The sequence below is a fragment of the Drosophila busckii genome, chromosome 3L (assembly GCF_011750605.1).
Source record: "Drosophila busckii strain San Diego stock center, stock number 13000-0081.31 chromosome 3L, ASM1175060v1, whole genome shotgun sequence".
Taxonomy (NCBI): Eukaryota; Metazoa; Arthropoda; class Insecta; order Diptera; family Drosophilidae; genus Drosophila; species Drosophila busckii.
Genome location: NC_046606.1, coordinates 13,850,175 through 13,871,418, shown reverse-complemented (window position 1 = coordinate 13,871,418; position 21,244 = coordinate 13,850,175). Strand labels below are relative to the sequence as shown.

The 21,244-nt window shown below is 38.9% G+C and overlaps 4 protein-coding genes across 6 annotated transcripts; 2 read left to right on the top strand and 2 right to left on the bottom strand.

Annotated features, from left to right (window-relative positions):
• Nucleotides 1-1,032: 1,032 nt before the first annotated feature.
• Nucleotides 1,033-13,676, bottom strand: LOC108600497 (adenosine deaminase 2). Of its 3 annotated transcripts, none has more exons than XM_017988132.2 (4): nt 13,601-13,676; nt 2,282-3,234; nt 2,045-2,227; nt 1,033-1,987 (listed from the first exon to the last, which is right to left on the bottom strand). In XM_017988132.2, exons 2-4 carry the CDS (start codon nt 3,125-3,127, stop codon nt 1,358-1,360), a joined length of 1,659 nt encoding a protein of 552 aa, XP_017843621.2. In that variant the 5' UTR covers nt 3,128-3,234; nt 13,601-13,676; the 3' UTR covers nt 1,033-1,357. The 3 variants fall into 3 exon arrangements, with proteins under 3 accessions (XP_017843621.2, XP_033149363.1, XP_017843620.2); XM_033293472.1 differs by having other exon boundaries at nt 2,282-3,172; nt 13,601-13,635; XM_017988131.2 differs by lacking the exon at nt 13,601-13,676 and having other exon boundaries at nt 2,282-3,335.
• LOC108600893 (adenosine deaminase 2) lies at nt 3,434-5,604 on the bottom strand. The gene is made up of 3 exons (XM_017988713.2): nt 4,702-5,604; nt 4,458-4,640; nt 3,434-4,136 (listed from the first exon to the last, which is right to left on the bottom strand). The coding sequence occupies exons 1-3, from the start codon at nt 5,563-5,565 to the stop codon at nt 3,528-3,530; spliced, it is 1,656 nt and encodes a 551-aa protein (XP_017844202.2). The 5' UTR covers nt 5,566-5,604; the 3' UTR covers nt 3,434-3,527.
• Nucleotides 6,976-8,266, top strand: LOC108597918. Its single transcript, XM_017984535.2, is given in 3 exon segments — nt 6,976-6,994; nt 7,079-7,833; nt 7,835-8,266. Coding segments are annotated over 3 exon segments (1,206 nt in total).
• On the top strand, nt 10,297-13,095 carry LOC108600496 (myb-like protein AA). Its single transcript, XM_033293473.1, has 7 exons — nt 10,297-10,396; nt 10,448-10,591; nt 10,646-10,780; nt 10,833-11,015; nt 11,074-11,344; nt 12,105-12,769; nt 12,830-13,095. The coding sequence occupies exons 1-7, from the start codon at nt 10,322-10,324 to the stop codon at nt 12,926-12,928; spliced, it is 1,572 nt and encodes a 523-aa protein (XP_033149364.1). The 5' UTR covers nt 10,297-10,321; the 3' UTR covers nt 12,929-13,095.
• Nucleotides 13,677-21,244: the final 7,568 nt, after the last annotated feature.

Sequence of the window (21,244 nt, the reverse complement as noted above, 5' to 3'; positions counted from 1 at the left end):
GCTGCACACATATCATGACATGGCACCCCCCACCCCAGTTTGCTGCCATAAAAGCGCCGCCTCATTACGCGAACCCAATCAAAATCGAACCGTAGCCACAGTTGCACAGCAAACACTAAATAGGAACAAACATAAAGCTCATACAGCAGCCATTAACATGGAACAGCAGCAAAGAGTGGCAATGGCACGAGGGGAGGGGGGTTTGTATGTAAGCAGCGCATATTCATTAAACATCGACCACTTTGGTGTGCACTCAACATTAAGCAGCCAGCAATGCCGCCGCTATGTCCTCTCATCTGACCAAGCGGCATGCCTTGCCACAAACATTCCAATTGGAATTTCAAATATCATTAGCAGCTACCAAACAGTTGAAAACTTTATATGCAATAATTTCACATGCTTAAAAGCTAATGAAGTTTATGTATGGCTACAGTTTTTTTTTGTTAACCTTAAACTACTACATACTAATAAACTTTACAGGGTTCATGAAAATATATTATGCAATTCCCAAAAGTAAGTAGAGAGCCGAACTAACTGAGAACTGACTCATTCTGCTATGAAAAATAATAATTTATCCTTATACATTAAGCACCGAAGTTAAAATATTATTATTAAATTATAACTATGTAGTATTTTAAGCGGCATTAAATAAGATTGAGTACAAAAATATCAACAAACTAATAACAATAGTTATCTAAACATTGTAGTTAAGAGCATATGCAATTGAAACTTATTTTTAATATGGAATTTCCCACTTATATCTTTCATACCCAAGTACTCTTGTTCAATCTCAAGTGGAATTGTACTTGAATGATAAGAAGTTTAGGCACTATCTTAAATTTCAATCATTGTGAAATACGCAACAAACATTTTAGTAACAATAAGCAAATAATAAACGTAATTTATATATTTCAAACTTAGGATACAATAAATTAGCGCAAAGTCACGCAGACATAATAACTTATTATTTAGGAACTGATTTCATAGCTCTCTCTTTCTTCCTCTCTGTAAATAAGACACAATTGATACGCTTCGACTAAACCCAAGTTCTTTATTCACAATAGTTAATACAATCTCCAGCTTAGTGTTTGTCGAAAGCAAAGCCAAAACTTAAATTAACTTAGAAAACTAAACAAAATAAAGCTAAGCAATTCGTATAAATTGGTATAATTGCCTAAGGTGTTTGGTTGGTTGTTGTAAGTGCGTTGCAAAATACACAAAATATAAGAAAGCCAGAGCTGAGTATAAGCGACAGGACATTCTAGCGTAGAGAGTGGAAGAGTTGAACCGACTAGCGCCAAAGGCCGGTATTCAGTAAAGAAAACACAGCCAGTGATGCTGCCACCACCCGTGCTAGTCAATCGAGCTTTTGACTGGGGGAGGCGGCGCCATTGCCCTTCTCATCATTGACGTAGTCGAGGAAGGCATCCCACTTCTTTTGCCATTTGTTTAGCGCATCGTATTTCTCATCGACAGACAGTGAACTGTACTGAATAGAGTTGAGTGCAAGTTTCTTAAGCAAACGCAGATCCGCATGCTGCGAGGCAATGCCCAAGAAGGCAATGTAGTAGTCATGGGTGAGCGGTGAGGCCTTCCAGAAGGAGGGATCATCGGATGAGATGACCACGGGATAGCCATCGGCAAAGTAATGCGAGCAAGGATGATTACGAAAATCGCTAACAAGCTGCAGCACTTGATTGGAAACTGGATTCACTTCAATGGCAACATTCAGTTTCTTGACCATGTCCAAGACGACAGGATGCTTGACCAGACCAAAGCCATGTCCAATGCGCTTGGTGCCCAACAGCAGCGCATCAATTAAGTTTTCATCGACCGAAGAACCAAACCAGTTGGTTTCACCAGCATGGAAATAAAAATCAATGTCTTGCGGTATTTGCAGCAGTTGATCAATAAAATCGCTCAGAGGACGTCCAAGTTCCTCCTGACCGACCAAATCAAAGCCGGCGACGAATTCGGGATACGCTTGCTACGAACATGACAAATAATTAGCAAGCAGTTTGCACATTTTGATAGCTACACTTACTTTAACTTGCAAAAGTATTTTAATATAATCCTCAATGCCCTCGGGTTTGACATTACGCAATGGCGCATAGATCATGCGTGAGCCTATAAAGTCCGGATTGGCTGCTTTGAATTTAGCCAAAGTTTCCACATAAATGCGCACAGTGTCCAGCGGTGTATAAACAGTGTTGTCCATATCATAGAGCTGCGGTTAGGAGATTGAGTAAAGCTAAAGCTTTTAAAACTGCAAGCTACTTACAATGGGCAGCAGGCTTCTGAATTCCAAGTACTGCACACCATCGGCTAGAAATTCCTCCAAGGCTTTGTGGTAGTAATCAGCCCAAACTGGCGCATACATCAGCAGACCATCCAACAAACCAAAGATTTCCATAAATCTAGACCAAGCGGCATTGTTATCCTCAAACTTTTTGGTCGGATAGAGTGTTAGGTTCGCCTCTAGATGTGCGTCTACTGCTGCAGCTCCAACCTTATTTCGCACTTCCGTTAATAAGCTCCAGGTGCAGGCTACAGGTTCGGTGAGCGCCTCAGGTTGCTTCTTGGCAAAACGCAAGGCAATGGCACTCAGATGCTCGCTAGATGATTGACACATCCACAGATCGGCACGATAGGTAAGCTCTATAATAGCTTGAGTGCTTAGCAGCGCGGTATCGTGGGCATGCAAAACGGCGCCCTTGGGCATGTGCTGCAGGTATTTGAACAACTCCGCTTTGCTGATAGCACCCAGCACATCGAATATATGCTGGGAAGGTTTAAATAAGTGCGGAGTAACTTCGCCCTCTGTATATTCCGCTACCTTGATCTTCATTATCGTAGCATTTGCTTTAAGTTCACGTGAATTCAGCTCCAGATCATAGCCCAAGGCACGCGACTCCTCATAGTGAAAGAAAGCATTGCGCACAGTTCTATAAGTATCCGCGCTGGGACGACTTCTGGGCAGAAAAGATTCCACATGCGTAATACTATTGCCGCCTAGGCTAACAAAATGTGTAGCCATTGAAACATCTTGATGACGTGTGCTCGACTCGGACAGTCCAAGCAGACAGCAGCTCAACAAAGCCAATAAAAATTTATAGTTCCCAATCATTGTTGCGTATTTTGTGTACCGCAGCGTCTGATATGCGTAACTAGACTGAGGAAAGACAGCGGGAATTTGGTGATCGTGAATTTCGTGCGCGCTCTTATCTGTAATGACTATAAATTCACTTTGATTATAGCCTATTATCATTGATTTAAACACGCGCTTCCTAAAACAAGCAAAAACTTATTCCTGTATCTAAGCCGATAATCGTTTGTTAATCAGCCAGCAGCACTTTGATTTATAAGCAGCCCTAACATCGATTAGATTAAAAATCATACTTGGTTACAATGAAACGCGTATGCTAAGCTTAGAGACAGCACAGGTTTTATATATATAATATAGATAGCCATCTTATACAGTTGTTGCAAACTTATTTTTCTTTTACAGTTAATTCATCATCATTCATTTATCCCTGGCTTACAAAGCTCACAATCCATTGATCCCAATTGCGACGCCATTTGGCTATGGCATGAGCTTTCTCATCGCCGTGCAGTGAGCTATACAAAAAGGAGTTCAAGGCCAGCTGCTTGAGCAGACGCAGATTGGCGCCACTATTGGCAATTCCCACAAATGCCACATAGAAGTCGTCGGTGAGTGGTGCAGCATTCCATAAATATGGATAGTCCGAGCCTATGACCATGGGATAACCAGCGGCTATTAGATACGCCGCTGGATGTTGTTGCATATCGTTAACATATTGCATATAATGATTGGACAATGGGCACACTTCGGCGGCAACATTGAGTCTTCGCATCGCTTTCAGCACCTCCGGATGCAAAGGCAAATTGAGTGCGTTTCCAATCCGCTTACTGCCGAGCAGCAGCGCATCAATAAGATTTTCATCCGGCTCAGTTGCCGCTGTGCGATGCACACAGCGCGATTCGCCAGCATGGAAATAAAAGTCAATTTCCTTGCTGATATGCAGCAGTTGCAAGTTGGTGCTTAGCGCTGGTAAATCGCACTCGTTGCCAAAATGAATCAAATCAAAGCCAACCACAAAGTTCGGAAAATGCGCCTAATGAAAAGGGAAATGTAGTAAGAGTTGCTTTTGTTGAAAATGTATCTAGCGGTGATTAGATTTGGGTTGGAATGTAAACTAAAAATCATAATTAAATTTGAATAGAGAAAAACGAAGATTTCTCGCAAAGTTGAAGCTAATAAGGATTTCTTTCTTTGGGTTGGAATATTTTTGTCCCAAGCCTCGAAACTGCTTGGAAAATATCTAAAGTTTATAAGAGATAAACGAAGATTTGATTTCTTCGCTTTGCCTTAGAATATTCCTAAGACAGTAAAATCACTTTTTGAAAATCACCGAAAGACTTTGAACAACAAATACCTTCAAAATTTGCGCATTTCTTAAATAGATATTCAATTTGGAATCATTATATTGGCGCACTGGTGCATAAATCAGCTTCATGCCAATGAAATCCGTATGACTGGAACGAAATATGTTCGTGGCTGTTACCACACTAAATGCCGTATCCAAGATGGTAAAGTTCGAACCCTCCAGATCATACAGCTAGAGTAAAAGTGAAGCTAAAACAGCAGAAAAAAAAAAACAACTGCTCAACACTACTCACAACTGGCAATGAGGAGCGCAATTCAATATAATTGACGCCATCGTTATAGAAATCCTCCAGCATATTCATTAGGAATGTCGGCCATATGGGGCGATAGGTAACTAAACCATAAATCAAACGATGAGCTCGCTTCATGTGCTGTGCCAAATGTGAGGCATTCATAAAGCTGTGCGCATCCAGCGACAGACTTTGATGCAGCTTCTTCTCATAGCTGTCATCGGACTGCAGGCGAAAGTTGCGCATTAACATCCAATTGCAGAAATAATCGTCCTGCGGAGGTATTTTCGGATGGCTTTTGGAGAAGCGAAAGTCCTCGAAGCTGCCCTGGGGACCAATGCAGGCCCACAAATCGCTGTAGAGCGTCAGGTTGCAAAGCAAATCAGTTTTGAACATGCCCGCATCATGGACATGCAACAATCCGCCCTTGGGCATCGCACGCAGCAGATTGTACATGAGAGTCTCGTTGATTTGGTACTTGGAGAGAAAGTGCGGACGCGGCTGATAATCGCGCCAGATATTCCACACTTGCTCATCGACCAGCTTCATTGCCATCAGCTGCTGATTAACCTCGTGCTCCAGCGGCGACAGCGGCATGCGTCCGCCCAATTGGCGACGACGCTCGCGCTCAATGAAACGTATGCGCATCTTGGCGAAGCGATATTCCGAATTGCATGCATAGTACTCAATGCTGAGATATATCAGCCACATAAAGACGCAGATCATCATGCTTATGACCATGAACAGCACCAAATTCCATAGCATGTGCAGAAATTTGCAAGTACGTGATCTCTCGCTGGCTGCCTCCAGCTGTTCTTGTGCCCCAGCAGCAGCTCCGCTCAGACCGCCGCCGCGTTGGCGTCGCATATTAACGGCACAACTGTAGCTTACGAAAGGGACGCCAAGTCGCCATACAATTGTCTGCTGATTGCCTAACTTTGTTATTAAATTTTGTTTTTCTACAAAACGTATTTTGTCCAATAAATTTCGAATTTTGGTATTTTTCTATAGCATTTTGATTTTCTCTCTTTCTCTCTCTGTCGTTATAGTTTATGACTGACAGACACAAATGTATAAGCATATGTTGAATTTCAAGGCCCTTGAGCCTCATACATAAATTCATATTGTAGCCTCTGTGTGTGTGTGTGTTTCATGCATTTATCAGAGCGTTAAGCGTTTTTAAAAATAGCCAAACGCATCTTCATTGCCGAGGCGATAAAAAGCAATCACAGTGGTGTGCGCTATGCCTGGTCTGAATGGCAAAGAGCATGCTGACTCCCTCACTCTCAACCGCTCTCTCTCTCTTTCTCTTTCAACCCGCACTCAACCGCACTTTAAGCGGACGTTCTGCCCTGGCAGGGTTGCAGCTATTTTTATAACACCAACGACCACCACCAACTGAGTTTTAGTCAGGCACAGTGGGACAAGCGTGTTGAATTCACAGTTATACATTATAGGGGTTGAATTAAGTTTAGATATAAATCACAGTCAAGATTATTCAACATCATGAATAAATATTATAAAAATAAGAATTTTAGACAATAATCCGAGTCTAGTTTCTATAAAAAAATATTATAAATAATAATAATACATTCCATTTTTTTACAAAATTTTAGCTGTGAAAATCAAGCGTATCTTTAAGATAGAAACTAGATAGAAAGTATTCAGACTACGATGCCTCATCCAAAACCAAATGTTAGCTATTTAACTCTATTTTTTGTCAATCTTCAGTTGACTGCATTATTTTTTATGCACTGAGCATTTTAAATGGAATTGCTACTCAAGTCTAGCGAATAAAACCAATTAAAGCCTTACGCAGTTAAGAATTCTGGTCAACTATTTCATATTAACTTAATTTATATAACAACAAATTTTAAGTGCTGCAGCGTTTTTAGAATTAGCTTTAAAAATATTTAATAAATATTTGCATTCTTGCTAAATGAAATTTGTACCACTGTGCGCGCACAACTTTAAGCAGAAAACTAAAGGAATAGTTTTGAATATGCTTGTGTCGTGTGTGTGTGTGTGTGTGCTGGTGTTGATATCCACACAGCTGGGGCCACAGCTACGTCCCGTCTGCGATTGCAGCATATACAAGTTGTAATTGGAGTTGCTTGTGCGTTGCTTTTTGTTGTGCCGCGTTGCAGGGAGCGCCAATCAGCTGGACAGTTGACAGTGATTCCAAAACAATAACAAAAACAAGGGTGTGCATTACGCAGAGAGAGAGTTCGAGCGGCGACACGCAGTACGCCGTGCTGAGTCATCGCGACAAGAACAATGCAGCGAAAGCGGCGCGGTAAGCGAATTATTTGCCACAAGCCCAAGCCAAACTTAGCCATGAGCGCTTCCGTTTAATGCATTCATCTCATTCCATTCACAGTAACGCTGACAACGCTCAATGACGATTGCCTGCTTTTGATATGTGCTCAGCTGTCAATTAAGGATCAGTTTGCATTGCTGCAACTCAACGCGACGCGTCTCAAGCAGCTGGTGCTGCAAATTTGGCAACGCAAATATGCGAGCAGCGCCTTCGACTGGCAGCTGGAGCCGCAATTAAAGCTGCTGTCTGAGGATGAGCAAAGCCTATTGCTCGGTTACATGAGCCAGCTGACAAGTGGCCTCAACAATTTGAGCCAGGGCAAGGCCGTCATGCGCTGGCTGCTGCATGCCACACAAGGCGGCGGCGACAAATTGACACGACTGCGTAGCTTGAGCTTTGTGTCAAGTCAGAGACAAGTGTTGCCTCTAATTGCGCAAATTTGCGGCAACTTAACGCAGCTGCAGCTGGGCGTTTGTGTGGGCGTGTCGCCCGCAGATGTGCGCCTGCTTTTGGCAGCGCTGCCTCGCTTGATTGTGTTTCAACTGCTGCCGGCGGCGACGACGACGACGACAGCAAGTTGCAACTGCAACGCTGAATGGGCCAACATGGAATACGGCCAAATGCTGCAAGTGTTGCAACTGCCAGCGTGCGCGATATGTGCTACGGCCAAGGAAATTGCGCAACTGCCACAGTTGCAACAATTGACGTGTTTCCTTTGCAACAAAGCCAGTGCCACTGCCACCATATCCGCCTGCCTGGCTGCTTTGAGTGCGCAGCAAGAAGCTGCTGCAGCTCCTCGTCAAATTGTAGCATTAGAACTTGCAATGTCAGTTCGACGCTTGTATGTTGCGCCTCTTGCAGCGGCACTTGGGGCTGCTGCGCCTGCAACGCTTCGCCTGGCATTCCAAGCTATTGCTGCACTTTGACACCGCCGATGGCAGCATCAAGTGGCTGCCACAGCGGCCGCAAGTGGCACGTGCCGTTCAACAATTCATTGTCAGTCAGTTGGCGAGTCTGCATGAATTGGATTTCACACGAAATGTCCATGCCACGCCCACATTTCTAGCACACCTCACTGCACAACTGAACTGTAAATTGAAAGGCTCCGCCGCCGCCCCCACCTCACCACTGACTATCTGGCATGATGGCTGTCCAAATGCAGCAACTGATCAACTGGAAACAGCAAAGGACTTGCACTATGTCGAACTGCAATTGCAGCAATTGACGCTTGACCAGCAAATATTCTAATCAATATATCAATATGCCAAAAATTAATATAAAATAGTTCAATAATAAATATAAGTAAACACAAGTGTGGAAATCAATTTAATCTGGAGCTATAAAGTGAGCAAATCACTTGTATACACTTGGAAAAAAAGGAAAAGGGTATGAGCAAGTTAGCCAAACGTATGTAACTGGCGTAACAGAACCAATAAAGTATATATATTCTTGATCAGCAAAACAAACTTATTCAATACAGCCATATCCGTCTGTCCGTTCCTCCGTCTGTATGAGCATCATAAACTCAGTGACTATAAGAGCTAGATCAACCAAATTTGCTATGTAGGTGATTATACCCAGGACATATTGCTTTTATTTTATTTTGTTTTATTTCTTCGCCCCTCCAATAATTGCTCTTATTTTATTGTTTTATTTCTTCGCCCCAAATCGAAAATAAGGATAACACAATATAAAGCAATTAAAAAATATTTAAAAATTATATTTCTAAACATTTTTTTTCTGCCTCATCCCTAGCAAATAAAAATGAAAAACAAAAATGTCAGCCTACTGACAAAATCGGAAATTTTAAATAAACTAAACATAGCCTTTGACATGTTCTCACCGAATACTGAATACTTATATTGTTTGTCAAAGCGTATATAAAAGTCGGTTGCGCCCAACTTTAATGCACTTGTTTAAGTTGCCTTTGATTCTAGTTTCTAGAATGTCTAGCTAACAAATTTTTTACTTTTAACAAAATCCAAATCTTTAATAAATATGTTACTAATTTTTTAAGCACATTTTTTACATGAACAAGGCACAACCAAAATTACAAGAAATCTTACACTAGTTTAGACTGTTAGGTTTTATTGTATTTTGTTTAGATTACTTGACGCGTTATTCATAAAAAAAATAACAATAGATTGCATGTAAGTACAGTGTGCACAGACTAAGCCAAACTATAAAGAGCTGCTGCCCGATTAGAAACTCTGTGCTGCTGCCCGATGAACTGATCATCGCGCTAGCACGTTTAATTGGCTTTCAGCAGCAGCAGCAGCAACAGCAGCAGCGGTGTAGCCCACAGAGATTGCCGCCCTGCAATCGTTGCGTAGGCATAACGCGCGCCAATGCCACGCGGATCACAAATGTTGCAAAAAGCAGCAATAGCCGCACCGCCTGCAATTCGTCTACGATGCAGCGAGCCCACTCATCATCTTCACCGGACTCTGATACACAGCGATGCATAATCTCAACCGATCGACACTCGCCGCCAAAGACAGCACAAGGCGTAAGTGTGTCCCAATGCACTTGTTAATATAAGCAAATTAATTTTTCATTATTGCAGCAACCTTGCTGGGCGAGCACGATGCAGTATATGCAACCACAGCAGGCTCAACAGCAGCCAGCGCCTTGTCGCTCCAAGAGCGCACCATCTAAACCTACACGCGATTGCCAAAGAGGCATTGATAATTTTGTAAGTTTAATTATAGAAATCGTAGATGTATTTTAGCTCAAGTCGTTTGTATACTAGCATATTAATTTATTAAACAGTTAGGCAAACAATTCACCTACGAATTCCGCTGCCTCTCCACAGAAGCCTCAGCTTTACAATCATAAATTTTATTTAAAAACTAACACTAATCCAAGCCTATTGTAATGTCTTTCATTGCTTGCAATAATTGTTCTAAAATTTTGCTTTTATTTTATTTCAAAATTCACTTTAAATATTTGTCTTATCGGCACGAAATAGATCAATTAATGTTGGTCACATCAACAATTAAAGTAGCAGAATTGTTTATATTTATTTTAAGCTTATTTTCTTTATTGCTTATTTTTCTTAGTGCCCCACACAGCAGCCCAATCCACATAATATTATAGGACTACAGCCCTCGAGACCTGTAAGTTTTGAATTTCTTTTGTTTTCTCAAACTAAATTTACATTAATTTCTTTTAGCCACAATCTAAAGCATGCAAAGGCAACGCTGTAAGTTACTTAAATTTATGCTTTATATACATAAATATACATATATATTTATTTAATAAACAAAAAGTGCTTGCGCAGGCAAAAGCTCGAGATTTGCAATGGAAACTAACTTTGGCAATCAGCGACGAGCAAATATAAATCAAAGCTGCGATCAAAGCGCTTATGATGATTTTGTAGGTTTTACGCACATTTATTTATGTTTAAAAATAAACAATTTTGTTTAGGCGCCAGCGCTGCATAGCACACAAACAGCAGCGGATAGTTCATGCGGCGCGCCGCTTAATCCTTTGTACATACGCGAGGCGCCACAACAGAAGCCAAATTGCTGCCGTGCAGCACGAGCGGAGCAAACAAAAAATTATGCGCAGGTAAGCTTTGGTTTAAACTAAAAATGTAACGCTGCTAATAGTGGCTACCAAAAGTATGAGCCATGTGGCAGCAGCAATGCTAATCAAAGTTCGTATATGCAACGCATGCAACAACAACAACAACAAGAGCAACAATGCCAAGGGCCTGAAATCAGTTGGTTTGGCAAAAATCAAACTATGCAGGATTTTGTAAGTTTGAATAGTAATAAAAATTTGTTTATAACAGTTTTATCTTTCCAAGGAGCCTGCGGCTAGAAGCACTATGATTGATCCAGGCTATCAGCGCAGTCGGCCGCAACAAGCAGCAAGCAAATCCTCAGCATGTTGCGCGCCAGCATACAAAGCGCCAAAGGCAGCGCCTTCGTGTTGCATGACACAAACCGAAATTAACTATGCGCCTTGCCCCAAGGTGAATGCAGCTAGTGTGAGTGGCAAACAAAGCAGTTGCATGTTCTCATTCTCATTTCCACTGTTTGTTGCAGCAAGCAACATTCATTGACCATGACCAATCCATGATGCCACCGCCTGCTGCTTCAAACTCTTGTCGTTCGAATCAAAGCTCGCTCTATTGCTCGAATGCGACGCAGCGAACTCAAGCGCAATGCTGCAACATCTCTATGGGTGCAAATACCCCCGCCCCCGCTTGTGGCACTAGACTAGATACATCCAATAACACACAAAGCTGCTTTGCCAGTTTGTATAATAAGAAGCCACCATCATCAGAATGTGACAATCAGAATGATACTTTAACGCGTAAGTGATTTACTACTACTATTTGCATTGACTACTTTTTGCTAATGTTCATTTTTGTCACTACTACTTCTACTTCTACTGCCTGACTGTCTACTTTTTGATTATGCATATTTTTATTGCTACTACTATTTACACTGCCTACTTTTCGCTGCTGCTCATTTTTAAGCTACTACTTTTTACTATTATCTACGACTATTTAAGCTGACTACTCTTTGCTGTTGCTCTTTTGTATTACCACTACTATTTAGAATAACTACTTATTGCTGATGGCCATTTTGTATTACTACTCCTCCTACTATTTAAACTGACTACACTTTGCTGCTGGTAATTTTGTATTACTACTACTACTACTACTATTTAGAATAACTACTTATTGTTGATGGTCATTCTTATTACTACTACTACTATTTAAACTAACTACTTTATACGGGTAATCATTTTAATTATTGCTACTACTATTTCATAATAGACTAATGCTTATTTTAATTTTTAATATAAACGCCACTACTAAACATAGTTCGTACTTTTCAACTTGTTACAACAAATATACTACCTTTTTCCCTACCTTTTTAAATTACTACTACTATTTCACTTGCTTTGCTTACATTTTACTAACTTTTATTATAGCCATTATTATTTTTTTTATATAATAATACTACCTTTATTTTACTGTATGCAATTCTATACATTTATTACTTAATTTCTTTCTTTAATGCTATTTCATTCATACTTTTTGCTACTACTATTTTTGCTTTGACAGCTGAAGATCGCTTCATTCAACGCACTCGCGCTTTATTTTTTGATCAACTGGTGCAGGATCATTATTGTCCTGGCGTCATACAGGCAACACTCAATGGCGACGACGATTTCAACGAATACGCGTTTCAAATCGCATTCGCTGGCGTTGTGCCCGATAAGCCCGAGCCCATTGATCCGATGACCATGCTGGAGGCCATCAAGCAACGCATAGATCATGAACGCAATGAAATATTGGATAACTGCGCTCAAGTTGCGCCCGCACCGCCGCCGCCGCCGCCGCAGCCACAAAGACGCGATCAGGAGCAACAAAGACGCGAGCAGCAGCAACAAAGACGCGAGCAGCAGCGACAAAGACGCGAGCAGGAGCAACAAAGACGCGCTATGACGGCAAAGGAATCGAGCAAGGAGAAGAGTAAGAGAGATAATACTTCCGAGAATACGGAATATTATTTTAGCAGTACGCCAAGCAAATCGAAGAGCAAAAAAAAGAACGAAACATTCTATGTATCAAACAACGAGCAGCCGCGCAGCACAAGCGGAGCAGCCAACTACAGCTGCCGGGATATGGACGATTACTTTGACTCTAAACCCAATACGGAAGTTAATGAGGCAGTGCATGCATTTCTCAAGGCCGAGCAGGGCTACCGATATGAAAAAATGCGAAATGTGCGTTACACTTTACAACATATTTATTTAAATATAATAACAATTATTATCTTTTGACAGTCGCGGCCATTTACGGCGGATATTATTGACCATGAGTCCGATTTCTTTGGCATTCCTATCAAAATGAATATATACAGTGGCACAACTAATCCGTTATAAACTGGATTAGTCATAAATTTGATAAGTCATACACACTATTTTATATTAAATAATATATATGCTACTGCTTATCTATCAAGATCGTTTAGCAATTTGCACACAGCTCAGCGCTTTGTTGACGAATGGAATTCAAATTGTCAAACAATAAAAGTGTTTTTAATCTTGAACTGAAAGCATTTCCTTTTCTATGATTGCCCAGATAAGATTAGAATTTTACTTATAGGCGAATGAACTTTATTGAGTTTAATTTGCTGCTTACAGCAACAGCGGCACCAAAAATAGTCGTACGCTCGGTTTATTATAATCCAAATCAATATCAGCTGTTTAAAGTCAGCCACTTAGTTAGCACACAAATAAAGCCAAACACGCTGAGCTTTTATATATCAATTTACACCAGAAAAATTATTTATATGTGCAAACAACTTATTAAACTAAAGTAAACTCATGAAATTTATGCGGCTTTTTGTAATGTGAGCGGCAATTTGCTGTTGCACTTTTTTTACTGCTGCTGCTGCTGACACTAATTAATTTGTTTAATGAGTTAAACAAATATTTACTTTAATTTGTTTAATGAATTAAAATATTATTGGCTCAAGCAGGCACAAATATTTATTTAAACAAGTGGAAAAGCGCGTGTGTAATTCAATTTGTTGTATTTTATTTTATTTTTACCGTTGCCTGGGGCCGCGAACTGCACGTCGGACGCACTAATCAAAGACTGTTTGCTTAAACGCAGCGTGAGTTTGACTAGCGATCCCAAAACTCGAACCTCGAATTTCGACACACACACAGACAGACACTTAAGTGTGTGAGCGATCAAGCGAAGAGCGCAGACAGCAGCGCTCAGCAAGAAAGCGAAAAATGCTTTTATCAGCAACTAAATGTTTCACACTTGCCGAAACATATTTATATAGAGCGAACAAGAGGAAGAGCAGCTGCAGCAAAGAGAGCGCGCATAATAAAGAGAGAGAGAGAGCCAGGGACGGGAAGCGCCCAGTGCTATTTCACTTTTTATCTTTTCAGCTGTTCTTAGAAACTGCTGCTGACAATTTTAATGTTTCATAATAATCTGCTCTTTGATATTTTAGCCACGCGTGTACTGTAAAAAATATTAATATTTTCATAAACATAATAATAATAAAAATATTTCTTTCAGCCCTTTGATATTTTGCCTACATGTATAAAATTTTATTGCAACGCTTTAAACTTTCATTAAATATTAATTGCATTGCCAATTGATTTGCAGCATTTGTTTCTTTTTGTTAAACGGAAAATAATTTGCTTTTAATTTTGGCATTTGTTTGCTTTGTTACGCTTTGCCAAAAATAGCAATTATTTTATGCAATAATTAGCTCATCATTCAAGCAAAATGTATCTCAATCTCAAAGTAAACAAATTCGCATTTGATTTAGTAAAGTGCGCAGGCATTATTTTGCGTCACTTATTGAAGACCACCAGTAGGCAGCAACAAAAGGCTAGAAAAAAAAAAAAAAAAAAAAAAAAAAAAAAGGTAGGCAGCCAACAAAAGCTAGAAAAACAATAACAAATCATAAAAAAGCAACAATTGCTAATAAAACAACAAACAAAATATTGTTCTATGCTGCTCAAACTGTAATTTACATGATTTATGCGTACGCAATAGAAATCTTTCCTTTGTTGTCCAGCTTATGACATAATCTTGCGTCTTTATTGCAAAGCAAACTCTGTCGTCCAAAAGACAATGATCAAGAATGCCCGGCCATTGCCATTGGCGTTAAGACGCACAAGTCATAAATAAATTTACAACGCACCGAGCACCGAAACATGCCATAAAGGCCAAATACTACTGCGTATGGTTTTTGGCTCTGGTCTTAAGCCAAAATGGCCAAAAACTAATGCACAAGTGCTTGGCTGCTGCCGCTGCCTGCTGCATTTTAATATGTGTCGGTCTGTGTGGCAGGATTAGAACGGACTTAAATGAATTTATGGTTTTTCTCCTGCTCTCGCTTTCGCTCTCGCTCTCTAATCTAAAGTCGGTTTTTCAGCGTTAGATTAAACTTTGGCCACTTGCATATGCAAATTGCTTACAAGCTGATATGGAAACAAAATAAATATGTGCGTTTTATTTATCATAGTTTAGTGCAAGGAGCAAAACCCTCAAATTTCGAGGAAATTTACAGCTTATCCTAAAGCTAAAGCAATTTGAAGCTTGTAAAAATATTCTACAAATTATTATTACCAACAAATTATATAGAAATGAATTTAAAATGCATTTAAGAATAATTATAACAATGGCTTCTAGTAAAAAAATGAATAAATTATTAAAAAAAATATTAACTAAATATATAAAAATATTCTTTAATTATTATTACTTACAAATTATAATAATAATTAATTAATAATAATAATATTTATAAAAAACTGAATAAGTGATTTTAAAATATTAACTAAGAATATTCTAAAATTATTATTGCTCACCAATTATATAAAAAATTTTAAAATGCAAAAAAAAAAAAAAATTAATTCTAAGCATTTATATTTTAAAAAATTCATAAAATATTAACGCGAACAATTTAAATAAAAGTTTCAATTTGTCATTTGTTAAAAAAAAAACTGAATAATATTATTGTAAAATAATAAAACATTAGCTAAAAAATATTTTGCTTATATAATAAATTTATATAGTTATTTACTTATAATTTATTCCTAAATTAATTTGTTTATCATTTTTTTAGCACATCAAACAATTACTGTTCAACAAATCATTGTGTAAATTGTAACTTAGTTTGTGTTATACGTAAGCAACATAATATTATTATATGAAATGAATAAATTGCATTACAAATTTGGAAATGTTATTATACTGTGGGCATCCCCGCCTAGTTTAGTTTACTTTAGCATCCATTCGCAGCTTGCGATTTGTTTCATTGTTTCATTCGGTATGCATATAATTTAGCCAAGGGAATTTGTTTATATTTTTCAACGCATTTGTTTAGTTTACACTGCGAATTGCGTATAAATTTTATTTGCACAGCAGTCAGTTGGCAATCGTTAAGCACATTAAATTATAATGCAAGCGAGTCGAGTCAGTTGAATGCTATTTTCGATTTCGACAGGGCGTATTAGTAATGCCTATAAGCTATAAGAAATCAGTGTAGTGGCAAAGCCGCAGCATAGCGTATGCTGCCAACTGCAGAGCCGAGCAGAGCAGAGAACTGTTCATGAGTGTGTGGTAAACATGGCCCAAAAACAAGTTGATTATACCGTTGTTTTGGCACTTAATGTAATGAAATATGCAGCATGCCATTAGCAAGGCAACAACAGCAACAACAACAGCAGCAACAATGCTGAACGTTGCAATGCCACAAATGCCAGCCAAAACCCGGCGACGCATAATTACAATACGCATACGACGTGTAAGCCAGACATTGCAGCCCCCAGCCCAATGGCTGCTGCTTGCAATGCCAAAGCAAACCAGCAACCAACCAACTAACAACAACAACAATTGTTAACAATGTGTGCGGCATGGCTGTAAATTATACAGAGATCTCAACTCGCCTACACTCTCCGCTCTCTCTCTCTCACTTACTCTCTTGCTGCTTTCTTTTGAGCTGTAAAATTATACGACAATCGGGTATTAAATGTAAATTACATTGCCATAAGCAATATACAAGAAATATTGTTGTGTGCTTTGGATTTATAAATATTATTTGCACTCCACTTCCACAGAAGCTGCTCTAAGTAATATAAAGCCTTTCTGCACTTTATGCTTGGCAATGCATTTTGCATGCAATTACTTGTAGAATTTACAGTATCTTATCAATTGCAAATTGTGGAATTTCACAGTTGAATCAGAAATTGTGGGGATTTTACTAATATTTTGCAATTCTTTGAAATGAATCTATAGCTGAGCTCATATAGCAAAATTAATAAGCTTTGCTTTTCATAAGCTCCTCTTGCTAGTAAACAATACTCTGCTTAAATCAATGCCGCACACATTTGTTGGCTTAAATGCAGCCGCTCTGCCAGGTAGATCACAATGAACGACATTGCCTGAATCAATATGGAATTGATTAATGTCTGGCTTTTCCAATTGATTTGCCAGCGTGCCGCACGCCTAGAGACTTCATGCTGCGCCTCGAGAGAGCGTTGAGCTCTCTCTCTCTCTCTCTGTTTCTCACGTGCGATTGTTTTGGGCGCGCCAGCAAATTTACATTTGTGTATGCCATGCAAATTATCACTAGCTGATGTGCATTGTGTCGAAAGAGACAGCGAGAGAGAGAGAGAGAGAGCGACAATAAAGGAAATGCTGGCGAACTGCTGGTGAAACAGCAAACAGCAGGGCGACGTTGCTGCCGCTTTTTGTGGCAAAAGTCAAATTGCAAGTCTCTCAGGCGGCTGCAATTTTGCACTCGTCGCATTTATTACGCATGCAAAGCGTAGCAAACAAGTTGGGGGCGCTGTGTGGGTGTGTGGGTGTGACAAGCAGCTCGCGTTTGTGGGCGTTTGTGTGTGTTTATTTGCTGGTTGCTTGGCTGAGTTTGTTCTGTTCGGTTCGGTTTGGTTGTTGTCCGCTTGAAATTCATGACTGTTTAGCGCACATGCCGCATGCCGCATGCCGCATAATGTTGCATACATTTTGGCTGCTGTTGCAGCTGCCGCCGCCGCCGCGAGCAATGCGTGCTATTGTAACAGCGCCAACCATTGTCTCTAAACAAGAAATGCAAATGCAGCTCAACACACACACACACACACACACACACACACACACATACTTGGCATGCCTCTTGGCCGTTGCCTATATTTATGCATTTTCATATAAATGAAACGCATTCGCTTACGACTTGTTTTGCATGCTAATTGCCTGTTCTAGCCGCTTTGAACTCTTGTAAATAGGCTTTTAGTCAAGACTATTTGTCTGCTAACTAAAATGCGTGCATGTTTTGTATCCTTAAAGATGTTGAATATATTGTGAGATATGTAGAGTTGAGGCTGAAACCTCAAGCGATTAAGTTTCAATTATGATTGCTTATCAATTAAATTATTATTGGCAAGCACTCGCCACGAATTTTGATAAAATGCGCAGTTGAAATATTATCAATTGCTCATAAATTATGATTACAAAATAATTGGGCATTATTCAAAATAATTGTAATCATCATTAAATTTGATTATTTTAATGCAAACTACAAAATAATTGGAGATTATGCAAAATAATTGTAGATAGTCCTTAAATGTGATTATTTTAATGCAAAATTACAAGAAATTTGGAGATTATGCAAAATAATTGTAGATAGTCCTTAAATTTGATTATTTTAATTTATTGATTTTTACAAATATTTTTGGTAAGTTCTGTAAAATATTATTGGCCACTTTCTAAAATAATTTAAAAATTATCGATGTTTACTTTGTAGTTTCTTATCTCAATTAAATCCGAATTATTTTTCATGTTACCGTAACCATTAATTGCAATTTAGCCATTAGTTCGTTTTTAAAATAATATTTTTTAATTAATTACACTTCAATAATATGCAACAATTTTAATTAGCTGCATAAACTTTGTTGCTTTGATATTTTATGCAACTTAATGTGCAATTTGCGTTAGCTTAAAGTTTCAACAATGGCAGATTTCCAGGAACTTAACTGAGTTGAGTTTAGAGAGCGCAAATGATGACAGTTTGCAACTCTCTTTTGATACTTGAAGCCAAAGGCAAAGTCCTACACAAAGAAAATAAATTAAATTTGAAATTTGAGCGGCAGCAACAAAACTAAAATATCATTGCGTACTGCATTAACATGTTCATATTTATACAATGAAAACTACAAACAGACATATGTATATATATATATATATAATATATATATATGTATATATATACATTATATATATGAAAAGCAGGCAAGCGTAAGTGTAGCGCGCTTCCGCAACGCTGCACCCACTAACACACCCTTAAGCCACACACACACACACACACGTATTTACGTATGAGTTCATGCTGAAGCGCAGACAGCGCAGCGTGTATTTAATTTTAACTGGCAACAAGCGGCGGCAGCGGCGGCGGCTACGACATGCGACACTGACACGACAAGTGTTAATGTGCCACGCCCATGCGCCCATATATATGTACATATATATGCATATATAGCAGAGCGGCAACTGCAAGTGGCAAACGGTTTTGCTTTTTATAAATAAAATGATGTTAAAACATTTGTGAAGCCAAACTAACAGAAACTTTGTTAGCCAGGCTTGCACCCTAACACACTTTTACACACAGCGAAGTCCGGAGAGAGAAAGAGAGAGAGGGAGGAAGAGCTGAAAGGATTGCACAACCACACACACGGCGAAAAACAGTTGCACTTGAAAATTGTATTTCTTGCCTGAGCTTTTGCCAACTGCATAGAAAGTTTTTAATCAAATTTTTCAATTTAGTTCTGTGAGCCGTTAATTAAAAATGGCGACCGTACGTGCATAAGTGTATGTGTGTCGTGTGTGTAAAAAGTAGGTTGTTTATATTAGTTTACTAGTTTGACATTTTAATCCGCCCGTCGTTGCCGCTCAAAGCGTTTAATTCAATTTGCTTTGCAAGTTCAAAAAGTTACGCATACGCCGCGTTTGACAAATAATTAAGTAAGCCCCTCCATCTCATAAATGATTTAAGCGCTGCCGCCGTCATTGATTTAAACCAAACTTACTTAATTGCTTAGACTTTCGAGTGTAAATTTAATAACCATGCCAACCAGCTATAAAGCCGAAAGAGCTTTGTATTAATTGTAATAATAATGCATAAATTAATTTTTCTGTTTAACGATATGCCACATGCCAATTAAGGGTGCGCTTCATAGCCAAAGACTCAACAGTAATGACCCCAGACAAGAACAACAACAACAACAACAACAGCAATGAGTATAATGATAGCAAAAGCTAAACAATAGCCAAAGTCAAGCAGCCACACCTAAAAGCATTCTACAGTATTCTCTCCCGAACACAAACTGCAAATTAAGTTGTAAAAACACTCGACGTCCATTGTTTTATTTTTGCTTCTCTTTTTTTTGTTGGTTGTGGGTTGGGGAGACGAAGGCGTGACTCTGTCTAAGGCAATAAAAGTGTTGCGGGTAAAAGTCATAAAAACAAGTGAAGAAGCCTCAGCCTCAGCTCAGACGAACAGCACAAGCAAATAATAAAAATGAGAGAAAAAATAAAGCACAAGAGACAGACAATTGACAATGAAGCAAATGACAGGCCAAACGAGCTGATCTGCAACAACAGTAACAGTAACAATTCAAATCATAAAATTGTTGTTGCCCAGCAACTTGAGTAAAATATGCTGTCAACAAATCTTGCAATCTGATGTACATGTTTGAACTTGACAAATGTTTACCCAACAGCTAAGAGCAATAAATTTAAGCTTTAATCTTCGGTTGAGAATTAGTAGGCTCAGCAACTAAAATAAATGAGTTCAAAAATTAAAGTTTAATTTGCATTTGGCTTAACACTTTCTCTAGCGTCTAACATGGCTCTGTTAAAGCAGTGTTAACAATTTCTAAGAGCTCACAATTATTCACATTGTATACACTATTTTCTATTTTTTTTTTAATATTTGTTTTCAAATACTTTATTTTAAATATGTGATCAAATTTTGTGTACATTTTCTTATAATGCAAAACTCTGTTAACGGCTTCACAGCAGGCTGTTAACAACATTTGAAGATGTTAGGATATCAGGAATTTGAATTTATAATTCAAATAGTTTAACCTAATTATAATGGGTTCATTAACATTTTTTAAAAAATAATCGGCTTTTGTATTATTTTTCGCTTGAGACGCCAATGAAAGCTTTTCCAGCATTAAACTCGATTACTCTGCTAATTATAATCTATTATTATCTCTGTCTCTGCTCTCTCTCTCTCTGTCTGCTTGTGAGCAACAACAAAATTCCATTTAATGCAACTTGAGCTGCATAAAGTACGCAACTTTAGTTGCATTTGCAGTCATAAAAACTTCAAGCTGTAGTGCAAAGCAGCTTAAGTTGTGGTAAGCTGCGTTTAAAGCCGCTTTCATTGCTTGCTGTACAAATAAGTGTTAAGCTAATATAACCATTTGATACACTTCAACGCGAATGAAAAACCAGACAAAAGGTAGAGTTGCCAGTCTTATCACAACGACTTGTGTTCAACAGACAGACAATAGCAAGCAACAGAGGCAGCGGCAGCGGCAGCTTGTAATGGGTTATAAGCACTTAAAATATGCAAAGCGTAAGTAGAAGAACGCAATATAAGCAGCGTTGGAGCTAGAACAATGCATATAAGTAGGTGCCTTGCAAGTATTTAATGAAAGTAC